Genomic DNA, 16,227 nt, shown 5'->3' with positions numbered 1-16,227 from the left:
ATACCATGGGCCAAATTATTATTAATACCATACAAAAAAACATTATTAACCTTAATATTAATATTAAAAGATTAATATCATCATTATTATCAAATATAATATTCATATTGATACATTATAATATTAATATTATTAAATTTAGTAACTTTGGATTAATACAATATTAAATTTGTTATATTATAATATGTATTAATATATCATGATATATATTAACACTAAATATATATGGGAAGAATAAAAACATAGAGTGATAGAGGTGGAGAGATAGGGGGAGTGACAAGGGAGAGATGGAGATAAACTTAAGGATAGGGAGAGGAGGAATGAAGACAGAAAGAGGGATATGAGTGAGAGATGTAGAGAAGGGTAATAGAGGGAGAGGGATACACAAAGATGGAGGGGGAGAGAGAGAAAGAGGGGAGAGAGAGAGAGAGAGAGAGAGAGAGAGAGAGAGATGGGGGAAGAGAGAGGAAGGAAGGAGAGAAAGGGAGAGAGAGGAAGGTAGGAGAGAAAGGGAGAGAGAGGAATTGCAAGAGAGGAGGAGAGAGGGAGGGAAAAAGAAAGACATTGAGAGTGAGAAGTGGAGAGAGAGGGCGTGACAAAGGGAGAGATGGAGAGAGAGAATGTTTGGGGGTGAGAGAGAGAAGGGGGGGGATATAGTAACATAGTTGGAGAGAGAGAGAGAGAGATTGATGGGGGAAGAGAGGATTGGGGGGAAGAGAGAGAGAGAGAGAGATTGATGGGGGAAGAGAGGATTGGAGGGGGAGAGAGAGAGAGGATTGGAGGGGAGAGAGAGGGAGAGGGAGAAAGAGGAAGAATGAGAGACAAGACTTGGGAGAGAGGAGAGAGGGAGGGAAGAAGAAATACATAGAGAGTGAGAAGTGGAGAGAGAGAGGGTGACAAGGGAGAGATGGAGAGAGAGTGTGTATGTTTGGGGGTGAGATAAAGAGACAAAGAAGGAGAGATGAAGAGAATGGGGGAGAGAAGGAGAGAGGGAAGGATATAGTAATCGAGTTGGAGAGAGAGAGAGAGAGAGATGGAGTTGGAGGTGGAGAGAGGGAGGTAAGAATAAAGAAATAGAGAGAGAAACGTGGAGAGAGAGAGGGAGTGATAGGAAAGATGGAGAGAGAGGGAGAGAGGATAACAAGAGGGAAGAGAGATAGAAGCGGGGGAGAGGGAGAGAAGGGGAAGAGAGAGGGAGGGAGAGGAGGAGGGAGGGATAGATAGATAGATTGGAGAAAGAGAGTGTATGTTTTGGGGGTGATATAGAGAGACAAAGGGATATAGAGATATAGATGGAAAGTGAAGAGAGGGAAGAAGAGAGAGATGGAGAGAGAGAGGGAGGGACAAAGAGATTGATAGATATGGAGTGAGAGAGCATGTGTGTTTGGGGGGTTGAGATAGAGAGACAAAGATGGATATATATATATTTATATATATATATAGATGGAGGTGGGGGAGAGGGAATAATATATATTGCACTAGAGGCATTGATTTCAGTTTAGATGTTGATTTCTAATGATATTTGATTGCTTGCACTAGATGCATTGATTTAAATGTAGATGATTTCTAATCCTATTTGATTGCTTTCACTAAATGCATTGATTTCAGTGTAGATGGTGATTTCTAATGCTATTTGATTGCTTTAACTAGATGCATTGATTTCAATATAGATGTTGATTTTTAATAATATTTGATTGCTTGCACTGGATGCATTGATTTCAATGTAGATGATTTCTAATCCTATTTTATTGCTTGCACTAAATGCATTGATTTCAGTGTAAATGGTGATTTCTAATCCTATTTGATTGTTTGCACTAGATGCATTGATTTCAATGTAGATGTTGGTTGCTTACTTGCACTAGATGCATTGATTTTAGTGTAGATGTTGGTTTATAAACTTATTTTCTTACGTGCACTAGATGGATTAATTTGAGTGTAAATGTTGATTTCTATTCGTATTTAATTGCTTGCATTAGATGCATTGATTTCAGTGTAAATGTTGTTTTCTAATTTTATTTGATTTCTTGCACTAGATGCATTGATTTCAGTGTAGATGTTTATTTCTGATTTGATGTAATTGGATGTATGATGGTACATTAATTTTAAAGTGATTGGATTAATATTGCGCATTGATTTCAGTGTAAGCATAAAAAATTATTGACAATGCACATTGATTTTTGTGTTATAGTAATTCAACCTATTAATACTGGAGAGAAAGAGAGAGACAAGGTATGATGTTTACTACAATATCTCGAGCTAAAGATTTAAATGGTTTACAAAATTACGATTTAACTTGTCATTTTCATATAATAGATATGAAAAGACGACGAAAGTAACAAGGGTGACAATAAGACTAGTAGAAGAAAATAGTTTGAGATTAATCACAATGAAAGACTATTTGTAATTTATTATATTCTTATTATTCACATTTTCTATCACTCAACATTATTACATTATCACTTTACATTCAAAATTTTTATTTCACCATTAAAGTTATTCACAATATTTATTATCTCAACAAACTAAGGTAACTAAGAAAATTTAAAATTAAAATGACCAGATTAATCTGAGACATATTTAGCATATTTAAAATGATTATATTTAATATTATACGATTTTACATATTATTGATAAAATCAATCATCTGTTCATTAGATTTTCTTTGGCCACACATGACTGAAACCAACCTAGATCCATCTTAACTCCAGATCTATCAAGTGCAGAGCGGGATCAAATCTCTACTCAAAAAAGACGTTTGCACCTCAAGAGATTTGATCGCTCTCGGCGCTTGATAGGTCCAGAGTTAAGATGGATCTAAGCTGGCAAAATCACATGCATAGATACATACACAATGTCCATTAGTGAAGGCTCAAATAATGCATTAAAGCAGATAATGTAAATTATATCAATACTATATTGCACCGTATAATTTTTCCCTTGTATACAGCACTATTGCTGCCTGTCCTTTACACACAACCCTTTCTACTTATCAATTAGCATCACAGCTAAATCCCCACTTGATCGTTTTATTAACATCATCTGGCTTACGTGACATGAATTCCATGATTTTCCTTTCTTAGACTTTAATTCAATTGAGAATATTTTATGTTGTATCTATTGGGATTATGAATTTGCTTCTTGTTTTTCAGTGTGGTCCTGTTGCTGAAACTGTGGCATATGACTTAGTATTGGAGGTTGCAATGAAAGTGCAACATTTTCAACAAAGGAATTTGCGTCTCCATGGATCATGGAGGTGGTTGTTGACTGAGTTTGCTTCATATTATGGAGTTTCAGATTCATATACTAAGTTGAGGTAGTAACCATGGGATACATTTGCTGACTTTGATTTCTCTATTTGCAATGCAGTGTATAGGTTAAGTTAAATCCAGTGTGTATCCTAAGTTAGATGTCGATAAACCTCAATCTGTATTGTCTGAAAAGTGCAGGTACCTTTCCTCTATCATGGATGTGGCAACACCTACTGAAGATTGTCTAGTTCTTATATATGATTTACTTGTTCCTGTTGTAAGTGCTCGAGATGAGAACACTTTGAGCCGGCAAGAGGTATTTTCATGAAGCATTGGCCTGCTTTTGAATTTTCCCACTTCTGGTGTAGCTGTATAGGCAGGATGTTTCTTTCATTTTTGAACAATGCCTTTTTCTCTGGTGATGAGTTCAAGATAGCTCTAATTAATATCAGCATTTTAGATTGTGATTATTGTTTTTCCAGTGTATTTGCATATTACAAATCTCAAGTTTGATGATGTTATCTGGATTCTCCACTTTACTCATCTTCCAGCAGTCTCTTCAAAATTTCAAGTCTTCTTCATAGCCAAACCCTTCTATTTTCCTATATTATTTTTTTAACTTTTGGGGAACTGCTGCTATCATAGTCCTTTCATTTTAGCCTTGGTTTTATTATCTTTCATGCGTCATCCAAGCCTATTACAAGTGAAAGGCTGAACATGCATTAGGATTTTTTTTTTTTTTCATATCTTGAATTCATTGCTTTTCCCTTGTGTTATCCAGTTCAGGAACTTAACTTTATAAACATTTCTCCTTGGTTACAGAAGCGGATTTTAGGAGATATTGAAGAGCAGGTGGAGCAATTACTTGCTTTGGTATTTGAAAATTACAAGTCATTGGATGATTCATTACCATCAGGCTTAGTTGATGTGTTTGGACCTGCTACTGGAATTGCTGCTCCAGCTCTTGCTCCTGCTGTAAAGATATACTCTCTTCTTCATGATATACTATCTCCCGAGGCACAGTTAACATTGTGCAGCTATTTCCAGGTTGGTCATCTTTACCTCCCAATCTGATTTAAGGAAATCTGGATATTTTGCTGGTACTCAAGAATATATGAAAGGCAAGTTAATTATACACTGAAAGAGGGATTAGCATATGATTTTATGTTCAAGAGGTAAAGTTCATAAAATTGATATGATATGCAGACTGCTGCTAGGAAGAGATCAAAAAGACACATGGCAGAGACAGATGAGTTTGTGACAAATAGCAATGAAGGTGTTTTGATGGATGCATTAACTGTTTCAACAGCGTATTTGAAAATGAAGGCATTGTGCATGAATATTTGTAATGAACTACGCACTGATATTGAGATCCACAATCAACATATACTCCCAAGGTATGTGGTTGAGTAGTAACTTAGTAAACTATATTTGGTCATCTTTGTCTTCCTGAATTTCAGCTTGCCCTTTTGCTTATGCATGCATGCCTATGTTATGTGTATATAAACTTTAAAGGGACACAGGTAAAGAAATCCTGCATCTGGAAATACAATCAGGTGCTCTCTGAAATGTTGAAAAGATGTCTGATTTTTTATGGAGTTGATTCTGTAATGACTTCAAAAGTTTGGATTGCCTGACTTCAGTTTACAGATCATCATAAGCCAATATGCATTATTTTTCAAAATTGTTTGGTTGGTTAGGTAGTTGGACTACCCACAGGTTTTGACCTGGTGAACCTAACATTAAGGAGTGTGTTAACAGTATATCCAATCACTGTCTATTCAAAGTCCCTTGGGCTAATAGAAACTTACAATATTATGAGCAAAGAGCTCTGTGAATTAGAAAGTTTACAGATGTCTGTACAATGTTGCCAGCTTTCGTAGATTTTTGGTTACTTTTGTTTTTCCTTGGCATTTCAGATGCTTGTGCTTTTTGCAGTTTGTGTATTCCATGGTATAACTAATGAATGGATCAATTTTCAGTTACACTTTGGATAAAATGTCTTTAATTTATTTCATGGAATGCATGCAAGTAGGTGATTGTGAATTTTGACTTGAAGAAATATTTAAGAGATAAACCAAAATTTGTTTTTATTTGTTTCTTAAATAATTGCCTGAGTGGTAGTTATCTGGAATTTTAAACAAAATTTTCTGTTCTTTATGGAAGTGTTTTAACTCTGAGACAACTGTTTTTGAGTTCTATGAATGTCAGTGGAAAACAATAATGTAAGTTATGGATATTAACTCATTTGAAAACAAAGATGGTTTCTGAAACAGGGATTAGTGTAGAAGAAATTTGTGGCTAGATGATGATAAACTGATCAGGATTTGGGAGTTTTATTTTGTTTTGCTACTGTAGTGACTGTAGGAGTTCTGATTCTTCTGTAATGTTTTCAGTGCATGCTCATCGTGAAAGATGCTCTCTCTCTCTCTCTCTCTCTATCTATATCTATATATATATATATATATATATATTATTGTTCTTATATTCGACACTTAATTATTTAGCTTATTTTAATCTCTATTTAAGTTGTCTCCTTGTCAGTTTGGTAGATGTACTCCATTTCCAGTTTGGCAGTTGTACTTTGTCTATTGTAGCATTTTCATTTCGATGTTGCTGTCTTATTCCTATGCAGAGTTTTATAATGTTTATTTGTTTCTTAGGATATTCAAAGTCTGAATAGAAATACACATCTCTTGTGGGTTTGTATTGTGCTTTATTATGCTCATCTTAATCCATCTACATAAATGTGTCCTAATGATGCAATACACATGCCTCTTGTGCATGAAGGGGCATATCCAGTGACCAGTCTATGCTAGAATTGTAATGCGATGGTGCGTTCTTCTACTTGAGCTCCTTGGGCACCAAGACTATATGTTTTTAGAGAGAGACATGAGAGTGCTGAAAGAGCCTTTCCCTTTGTTACATCCCAAATCTGCATTCAAAGTGATAAAGCCTTGAAATACAAGTGCAACCATAGGGAAACTCAGGAAGGTTCCCAATTGTCACCATAGCAACCTTTCCTCTGTCTTTAGTCTGGCTTTCCTCCAGCACCAAGGGGGACTCCATAAAGTAAGGTTAAGCATCAAGATATTCTTTGGAAATAGCTGGGATGTGTTGGAGAAAGTAACTAAGTTCGGTCTTCATAATTGTTATGTTGTATTTCATGTAAAAGAAAAAGAAAAGAAGAAAAATAAAATTTATTATTATTTAGTAGTCAAGCATGCATTTCATGCTTCTAGGGTTTGTCAAAGTCAAAGTCCCATTTGGACTCTTTGTAAAAGAAAAGAAAATATTTTATTTTGAAGTTAAATCCTCAAGACCAAGTAGGCCAGCTCAAGGGACGTGACCCTTCGCACAGGCAGATAACTATATATTGGCAAGTGTGCACCTCCATTCGAACAAGACTTAGTTGCTCTTCTGTGGCAAGGCATGTGAACCTAGTGAAGCAAGATATGCGAGTTTCTTGGAGGCAAAAGAAGAGAAGGGTCTGAAATTCTGAGAAAGCACCTATCTGAGCTTTGTAATATTCTGTCTCTAGGAGAGGATATTCGAAGTTATGTTTCAGGTATGATGCCCTAGTTAGAAGATTTGTTACAGTTGGAAGCTTATGAATGCTGAAATTTATTACCGCTGGAAGGCTTGTAAGGTAATGGATCAAAAGGAGGGCTGACTTGGTTCTTGAGGCAGTCTTGATGTCTTGGATTTCTCATTTGATTTGATTTTATCAGAAGAGAAAAACTTTTCTGGGTTTTCCCCTTGGAGGGGTTTTACTTTGGCTTGGAGCCTATATCTTGTGTCTACTATTTTTGTGATCTTCATGATGTATAATTTTGATAGTTGTTTGATGAAGAAACACAACAAACAATAATAAATGGCGTAGCATATTCACAAGCAATTATGAAAAAGGAGAAACCAAATTTAATTTCTAAACCTCCCATTTCTCCAACATGGTATTAGAGCTTAAGGCGGGTTGAAGGTGGTTTGGAGATCTCATTGGCTCTGTGGCTTATTTCAGTGGTTCGCTTGTCTTTCCCCGTGATGAACAATGATTGTGGCAACTCACAATATCATTATGTGTGGAAAGTGACCTTGCTCTTGCATATTGAAGGCTCGCTCTTATAGCTCTAAGAAGCTTGGAGGTTCAGATTCATGTCTCTGTAGCCCAATAGAGACTCGTATGTGATAACTATAGCTCTTTCCATATAACTCACAATGACCTGTGATGACTACTTGCGTATACTCTGAAGATTCGCATACTAAATGGCACTGAGGCTTGTAATTACAGTAGATTGGTATACACTAGTTCTTTCTTCATATACAGTGTGAAGACTCATGTGAAGATCCTTGACTATATATAGTATGAAGGCTCTCGCTTAACATCCTAGCTATTATCATGGCTTACTGTGATGGTCTCGTATTGTTCTATGGCACCGAGGATAGTTTAAGCATTGCTTGCTCTTGTGGCTCAGACAAATAGTGGCTCAATGATTTAACTTATGATGACTCACATACACTCTATACCTGGTAACTTGCATATATACAATTTATTCTCACTTTATGATGAATATCGATCGTGGTTCTGAAGGGATCAAACACAAGAGTATGCGACTATGGTTTTGTGAACTGTAGAATCCTATACACCTGCTATTGAAGGATTGGAACATGACCAAGAAACTATGAAAAGATACTATTTTAGACATAATGAGTATCTTGGTTGTGATCTAGCTATGGTTTAAGTTTCGTAGGTAATCGTTTGCATAGCAAAGTCAAAGATGCAAATCTGGCAGAAGATACATTATGTAGCAGTGATCTCTTGTGGAGAATGAGAAGTATAACAAGAAATGGTTATCTAAGCTCAAAAATAACAGTAACATAAAACTACAACTACAGTATTTCGGATTGTGAGATCTAGACTTTAAAAAGCATATCCTTGGGAAGTAGTCATAAATGGGTTTGCATCAAGTTTTCTTAAGGGTGACAACAAGTCAATGATATTAAATTTTGTGTGAATACAACAATGACATATATGATATATGGTAGAGATCTAATATGATCTTGATATGACAAAGAAACCATGACAGTGGTGAATGATAGGCTGAGTCTCCTGAAGCAAAGACTGGAGATTTAGGGAATATTGTTCCAAAAGTTATGTAAGCTTGAAGGAATTTCTATGGATCAAAGTCTGAAGGTATCTCTGGTGGAAGAAGATATAAGAAATATGAAGTTCGTAAGCATCCAGGGTACTTGACAAAAGGATCTCTGCTGGAATAGATAAGTGTTGACAAGGACCAAGATCTTGCAAAGAAGATAAAGTGGTAGAGCATGTTTTTTTAAAGACGTGAAGGACAAAATGCTTTGGGAACTAGATGAAGTTCGAATACATCTTGGATGCAACTCCCGGTAATCATGGAAGATAGAGGTATGTATTTTTTTCATATGAGGTATGTGTATAGTATGGTTAGGGTTTTGCAGTTAGCTTGTAAGGTTTTGCAATTCCTTTGCGGTAGATCTTGATGACTATGAAGTTTCTAGAATCTAGGGTTTGTAGGAATTGTAAATCTGTGAAGTCTTGAAAAACCTTGGTATTTAGGGTTTCTAAACCCTAGATTGAACTAACCCTAGGAATGAAAACTTCAACCCTAACAACCTATTCTCTCTAAAGAAGCCCTTGTTCCTTGATGAAGGGGGAATAGGGATCTCCTCTCTGGTTGAGAGGGAGTGATGATGGACATCGTATTCATATTCTCTTCTTGATGTGTCATGCACTAGGATAGGACTAACAACCATACGTCTAGTGAAGGACATTGAGGGAGAATAGAGAATGGAGGATTGGATAAGCATCTGAGACTAGTACTCCTTGAGGATTAGGAATCCAAGATAGGAAATAGTGTTATGGACCGACAATCTTTGATGGTTGGATAGATGATTCAAGACAAGACTGGTCGAAGAGGACCAATATTATTTGAGGATTGGGAATCCAAGATAAGAATAGTCCTAACAGGACATACCCGATAAACATCCAGATGGGGTATGTGCCTTGAGAGGTAGTGTGGTGTCTCATGTAAAGCCTCCCAACATTGTGCTCTAATCTAGTGGAGAGATAGAGCTTGTTAGTCAAGGCCTTGTTATGTTGACAATGTTGGTTATGATGTTGATGCTTAAAGATGGCTTATCAATCCGACTCTTCTTATGAGAATATTTCAGTTTGAGAGTATCCTTGTATCGAGTATACAATTATGAATACCTCCCTAGTTAAGAGGGAGTGTTGGAGAAAGTAACTAAGTTCAATCTTCATAATTGTTATGTTGTATTTCATGTAAAAAGAAAAAGAAAAGAGAAATAATACTATTTATTTGTCAAGCATGCATTTCATGCTTTTAGGGTTTGTCAAACTCAAAGTCCCATTTGGATTCTTTGTAAATGAAAAGAAAATATTTTATTTTTGAAGTTAAATCCTCAAGACCAAGTCGACCCTTAGATGATCAAGTCGGCCAACTCAAGGGACGTGCCCTTCGCATAGGCAGATAACTATATATTGGCAAGTGTGAACCTCCATTCAAACAAGACGTAGTTGCTCTTCTGTGGCAAGGCATGCGAGCCAAGTGAAGAAAGATATGTAAGTTTCTTAGAGGCAAAAGAAGGGAAGGGTCTGAAATTCCGAGAAAGCACCAATCTGAGTTATGTAATATTCCGTCTCAAGAAGAGGATATTCGAAGTTATGTTTTAGGTATGATGCTTGAGTTAGAAGACTTGTTATAGTTGGAAGCTTATGAAGGTTGAAATTTATTACAATTGGAAGGCTTATAAGGTAATGGATCAAAAGGAGGGATGACTTGGTTCTTGAGGTGGTTTTGAAGTCTTGAATTTCTTTCTCATTGGATTTGATTTTATAAGAAGAGAATAACTTTTTTGGGTTTTCCCCTTGGAGGGGTTTTGTCCTGGCTTGGAGCCTATATCATGTGCCTACTATTTTCTGTGATCTTCATGATGTATAATTTTGATAGTTGTTTGATGAAGAAACATAGGAAACAACGATACATGACATAACATATTCACAAGCAATTATGAAAAAGGAGAAACCAAATTTAATTTCTAAACCTCCCATTTCTCTAATAGGATGGTGGACTAAGACAAGTGCTTGTCCAATTGGGTAATGGAGTCACGGATATACGAACAAGAGGCTTTGAATACTATGGAGAAGATGTAGTCAAGCTATACACTGATGTGCCCTGACTATTTAGAATAGATTTTCAAGTTGTATATATATATGTATATATATATGAAGCTTTCAACTCATTGTCTTCATGGTTTAGTCATTTCTAACACTTATATGTTTTGTTGATTTTTAGCACTTATATGACAATGAGAGTTAACTCTCTTGTATATATATATATATATATGAAGCTTTCAACTCATTGTCTTCATGGTTTAGTAATTTCTAACACTTATATCTTGTGCCTACTATTTTCTGTGATCTTCATGATGTATAATTTTGATAGTTGTTTGATGAAGAAACGTAACAAACAATGATAAATGGCATAACATATTCACAAGCAATTATGAAAAAGGAGAAACCAAGTTTAATTTCTAAACCTCCCATTTCTCTAATAGGATGGTGGCCTAAGACAAGTGCTTGTCCAATTGGGTAATGGAGTCACGGATATACGAACAAGAGGGTTTGAATGCTATGGAGAAGATGTAGTCAAGCTATACACTGATGTGCCATGACTATTTAGAATTGATTTTCAAGTTGTATATATATATATATATATCTATATATATATATATATATATGAAGCTTTCAACTCATTGTCTTCAGGGTTTAGTAATTTCTAACAATTATATGTTTTGTTGATTTTTAGCACATTTATGACAATGAAGCTTTCAACTCATTGTCTTCATGGTTTAGTAATTTCTAACACTTATATGTTTTGTTGATTTCTAGCACTTATATGACAATGAGAGTTAACTCTCTTGTCTTAATGTTTTGTTGATTTGTAGCACTTATATGACAATGAGAGTTAACTCTCTTGTCTTAATGTTTTGTTGATTTCTAGCACTTATATGACAATGAGAGTTAACTGTTTTGTCTTCACGGTTTGATATTCAACTTTCATTGTCTTCCAAGGTAATAAAATGGATTAAATTAACCTCAACTTGTTGTGCACAAATCCCAAATAAAACTTTTGTCGAACCTCCCAATAGTCACTGACTGATTAAATCAACATGAGCATGTGTTCCAATGAGGGGGGATGTGCTCAAACATGTGTTGTACCATGGAAATAGGGTGTTTTACCTAGCTATAATAACACCATGATAGCAACACAATGACAAGATATAAGCTCAACAACACAATGATAAAATAGAAGCTCAACCTAGGTTTGAACCCAGGGTGCACCATCAAAGGACTATAATATGATAATGCCTCATTATAATTTAGGAAAGGCTTGATCATCAAAGATATATGTAAGTTAACTCTTGTTGCCTTCATCGTTTGATTTTCAGCTCTTATTATCTTCCAAGGTAATAAATGAATTAAATTAACCATTGGATGGTTAAATCAACCTCAACATGTGTGAACAAATCCCAAATAAGACCATAGTTGAACCTCATGAACATGTGTGCCAATGAGGGACTATAACATGATATTGCCTCATCAAAACTTAGGGAAGGCTTGATCATCAAAGATGTATGTAGTACCTCCCTCCCATGTAATTCAAACTTCGGAAAAAGTGCATCCACAAGGGTACTAGCGTAAGAAAACACATTTCCACCTAGGTGATATTCAACAAATGTTACAATGTTAAGTCATATCGCTTAGGCAAATCCCACCTAGGTAAAGTGGACTACCACAACGCATATCATTCAACCGCATCAACATCGTAAGAGAGGAAACTTCAATAACATCACCATGTAAAAGTCACTAGGAAGCTGCAACAATGCGATGAAACATCTACCTCTTAACACCATCATATAACCCCATGGGGGGTTAGAGTCCTCATCCAAAGAACAGGATGTAGCACATCCAAGATAAACAAGTACACCAAAACCACACAATAATGAGATTGCATGCCCCATAACCGTCTAATATGCAACCAAGGGGTGATCAACAAGGCAAGCACATGTTAGAAAACCACCAAACCAGCAAGCACAATCAACAAACCAAGGAGAAGACAAACCCCCCAAACCAAAGACCTCCATCAATTGATCCAATGCCTTAAAGAGCAGGGGCTACATGAAGATGCGTGTCCCCCAAAGTCAATCCAATGCTCAAAGATATTGGTTGCAAATATCCATCAATGTGATGAAAATCGCATTGTGAAACCTCATACAATATGAGTTGTAACAAGGGTAACGAACACATGGAAACATATGTTAGAATTTCCATTCCCAACGCCCATTATCGGTTCCCAACAATTATTAACTGGATGAATACACAACCATATAACTAACGCAAAAAATATAGCGGAAGCAAAAAATACTTGATCTAAATCACATTACACATAAACATATTTCTACCTAGTCAATAGTTCTTCATTAATAAATTAGTCACAGAGCTTACTTGGGCTCTGGTACCAACGATAATTGGCCCAACTGAGAAAACACAAAACTAATCACTAGCCTCACTGCACTCTCTCAGACCCAGCACACGCTCACTGAGAAGCCTCTCTCATTCTTGTGCTGCTGTTGTGTCTTCTCCTCACTTTAGCTTCACCTTTAGAACCTTACATTGAGCCAAAACCCTAACCCTAACCCTAATCTCAAAGTGATGGCTGGCTGAGATTAGATCTTGGCTCACTTGAGATTGACAACTAAGATTAAAACTTAATCACTAAATTAAGTAATTTACTCTATCTAAGTTTTTATTTTGGCTCAATAAGCCAACATATAATTATATGCTTTTTCCTAAGTTTAACTTAGGTTAAGAGTTACATCAACAAATATTCAAAGGTGAAATGTGGTCTACCTCTACATGCATAGACACAAGGCATGTGCATAAGTATATGGTTGAGCTACAAACTTCAACAACATATAAGGGAATGCTCCTTTAAAAAAATGAAAAATTCCCCCTTCCAAGTCCACATTACTGTTTTACCAAATTTTACAGCTCGATGAATAAAATGAAAAAGCAAATAAAATAAAATAATGACCATTGAGTTCTTCCAAGTTCCACCACTGGTAAGCTTAAATTTTTATTTGTTGCTAATGAGTTCTTTTGCTGCTTATGGTTTCCTGTTAAAATTGGCAACTAGGGCCAAATTCCATGCGGGTCATCTTATTAATGGCAATTGATATTTTTCTTGGATCCCTCTCATCGAGAGGTGTAGGATTGATCCAAAGATCATTTGATTCTGATAAGTATTCATGGAGATATGAATTTATTTGTGTTATGGGACAATTTGTCAAGGTTGGCCAGCAACCAAATAAACCCCACTTGTGCTCAACGTTTTAGTATAAATAGAGGTGCCTTGAAAGTCATTTGGACACACATCCTCTTGGTGATCTCTTCCTCTCCACTTGTCTTTGGGTTTTGGTGGGAGGAGAGATCTAAAGAGAATACGCTGCCCTAAATCATAACACTATCATGGAGGAGATTTTAACGTAGTGAAGGAAGCCTACATAAAGTAGCAAGGAGAGATTTAATTGCTGGTCTAAAAGAGAAGCCCTATGCTGCCCTATACACAACTCTATTGGAGAGCCCTATGTTGCCCTATACACAGCTCTATTGGAGAGCCCTACGCTGCCCTATACACAGCTCTATGGGAGAGCCCTACGCTGCCCTATACACAGCTCTATGGGAGAGCCCTACGCTGCCCTATACACAGCTCTATGGAGAGCCTTACGCTGCCCTATACACAACTCTATTGGAGAGCCCTACGCTGCCCTATTCACAACTCTATTGGAGTGCCCTGCGTTGCCCTATACACAGTTGTATGGAGAGCCCTACATGGCCCTATATGCAGCTCTATGGAGAGCCCTACGCTGTCCTATACGCAACCCTATGGAGAAGCTCTATGCTGCCCTAACCGCAGTCCTCCAGGTGATATAAAGGAAGACTATTCAAGCATGCCCTAGTCACAACCATGGAGGAAGGAAGGTCTGAAAGCGACTTGTATGACATGGAGAAGAGTGCTGAAGGGTATACGTTGAAGTCTGTCCAGCAAGGCAACATATGTTAGGACTGTGTTGATAATAGTACAGTCACTTGGATGGAGAAAACAATGATGATACATTGAAGTAGCATGATGTTGCAAGCAACAGATATATTGCAACAACATGTTGATGAATGCTGCAGCATGATGGGTACAACGATGAAGTGTATCATAGCATAATGAGGGGCAGCACAATGGTGAGGTACAACAGTATGATATAGCAAGTTCATAGTGCTGCTAGTATAACACATTGGGACAACAACATGATACTTAGTGCAACAAGTACAACTAGCATGCAAGGGACAACAAGCATTCTAGGGACAACAAGCATGCTCAGGACAACAAGCAGGCAAGGGACAACAAGCTAGCTAGGTGCAACAAACACATAGGTCAGTATGGCAACATGGTGCAGCAATGGCACATGATGCAGTACAATGATGCGTACCGTCATGATTGATGAAGCATGATGAGATGCAGCATTGTGATGATGGGTGTAGCACGGTGAGGCACAACATCATGATGAGATGCAGTACGATGGTAGGTGAAGGAGTCACCTTGAAGAAGTAGTTGAAGCAACATGTCTTCAACTGATCTTGTGTATCATCTTCTTAGAGATGATCTATGCTCTCATCTAGATAAGTCAAAGTGTTGACTTCAGTTGTAAATGTACTATCTCTCTCTCTCTCTCTCTCTGCTGAACTATTGAAGAACATATAAGAAGAATTGATCAAGGGTTTCCCCCACATTGGGGTTTGTCACTGGCTGGCGCCACATCTTGTGTCCTCTTGTCTTGGCTTGTCTTCTGCGATTTATGCTTATGTTCTATCTGCAGTTTACTTTAATGCTGATGTGGTTGCTAATCTGGAAAAGGTATTGAGCTTGTAGGTTTTAACCCTGTATAGAAATTACCTGCATACGAATTCTAAAACATAGAAAATAAACAATGCGAGAGCATAACACATAAAACACATCCACACAGAGATTTTCCCCTGGATCCCAAAACCGGGACTACTAGCGTGATTTTTCATTATGTTCCTTTCAATGTTACAATACATATTTAAACATGCCGAAGCATCCAATACCATGGACCAAAAATCATCGCTTCCAAAACCATGGACCGAAAACCATCGAGTCCAAGAAACATGTGCGAAAATCATGCACAAAACCATAGGTGGGTCCGCCCAACCTAACATAGGGTCCAAAGCCAAAATTTTCCGGGGCGCTGCCTCGGACCCCATAAAGTGGGGTTATGGGTACCCCTTAAACCCCCTATGACCTTCCTCCCTCTAACCCCCAGGTAACTACGTGGGCTAGTCATGGAAAGAATATAACACAACCCAACATTCTCCCACTTGTTGTTTTCTTTCCACAGGGGGCCACAAGAGAGCTTAGTCATTTTTCCAGCCCTGAAATGCCCATTGTCTCTCTACACCAAGAGAACTTCTCAGAGCTCACAGATTTTGTCAATTCATCTGCAGTGTTCTTCAAAGTGTCCACCTTTACCAACAACACCTTTTTGTCTTCTATCATATCCCTCACAAAGTGATACTGAACATCAATGTGCTTTGTCTTTGAATGATATGCAGGGTTCTTTGCCAAGAAAATTGCACTTTGGCTGTCACAGTCTATCCTTATAGCTTCCTGTACTAACCCCATACTTGAACACAATCTCTGCAACGAAACTGCTCCCTTGCTTGCATGAGTGGCTGCCATGTATTCGTCCTCTGTAGTTGATAGTGCCACTACAGATTGTTTCTTACTCATCCAATTGACTGCACCTCCAAATAGGATAAACACATACCCACTTGTAGATCTTCTCTGAT

At 37.2% G+C, this 16,227-nt stretch overlaps 1 protein-coding gene across 1 annotated transcript in view; it reads left to right on the top strand.

The window, feature by feature from the left end:
* The window catches only part of LOC149251220 (pesticidal crystal cry8Ba protein), a 162,130-nt gene that overhangs the window by 107,764 nt on the left and 38,139 nt on the right, over positions 1–16,227 (top strand). The window contains exons 14-15 of the mRNA XM_089459306.1: positions 4,071–4,295; positions 4,455–4,645. Coding sequence (XP_089315432.1) covers positions 4,071–4,295; positions 4,455–4,645 — 416 coding nt within the window. The remainder of the gene's footprint in view (positions 1–4,070; positions 4,296–4,454; positions 4,646–16,227) is intronic.

The sequence above is a fragment of the Pinus tabuliformis genome, chromosome 7 (genome assembly GCF_031772625.1).
Source record: "Pinus tabuliformis cultivar Carrire ecotype Pingquan chromosome 7, CPIR1, whole genome shotgun sequence".
NCBI classification, from domain to species: domain Eukaryota; kingdom Viridiplantae; phylum Streptophyta; class Pinopsida; order Pinales; family Pinaceae; genus Pinus; species Pinus tabuliformis.
The sequence above is the reverse complement of the archived record's forward strand: the minus strand, read 5'-3'. Positions and strand labels throughout refer to the sequence as shown.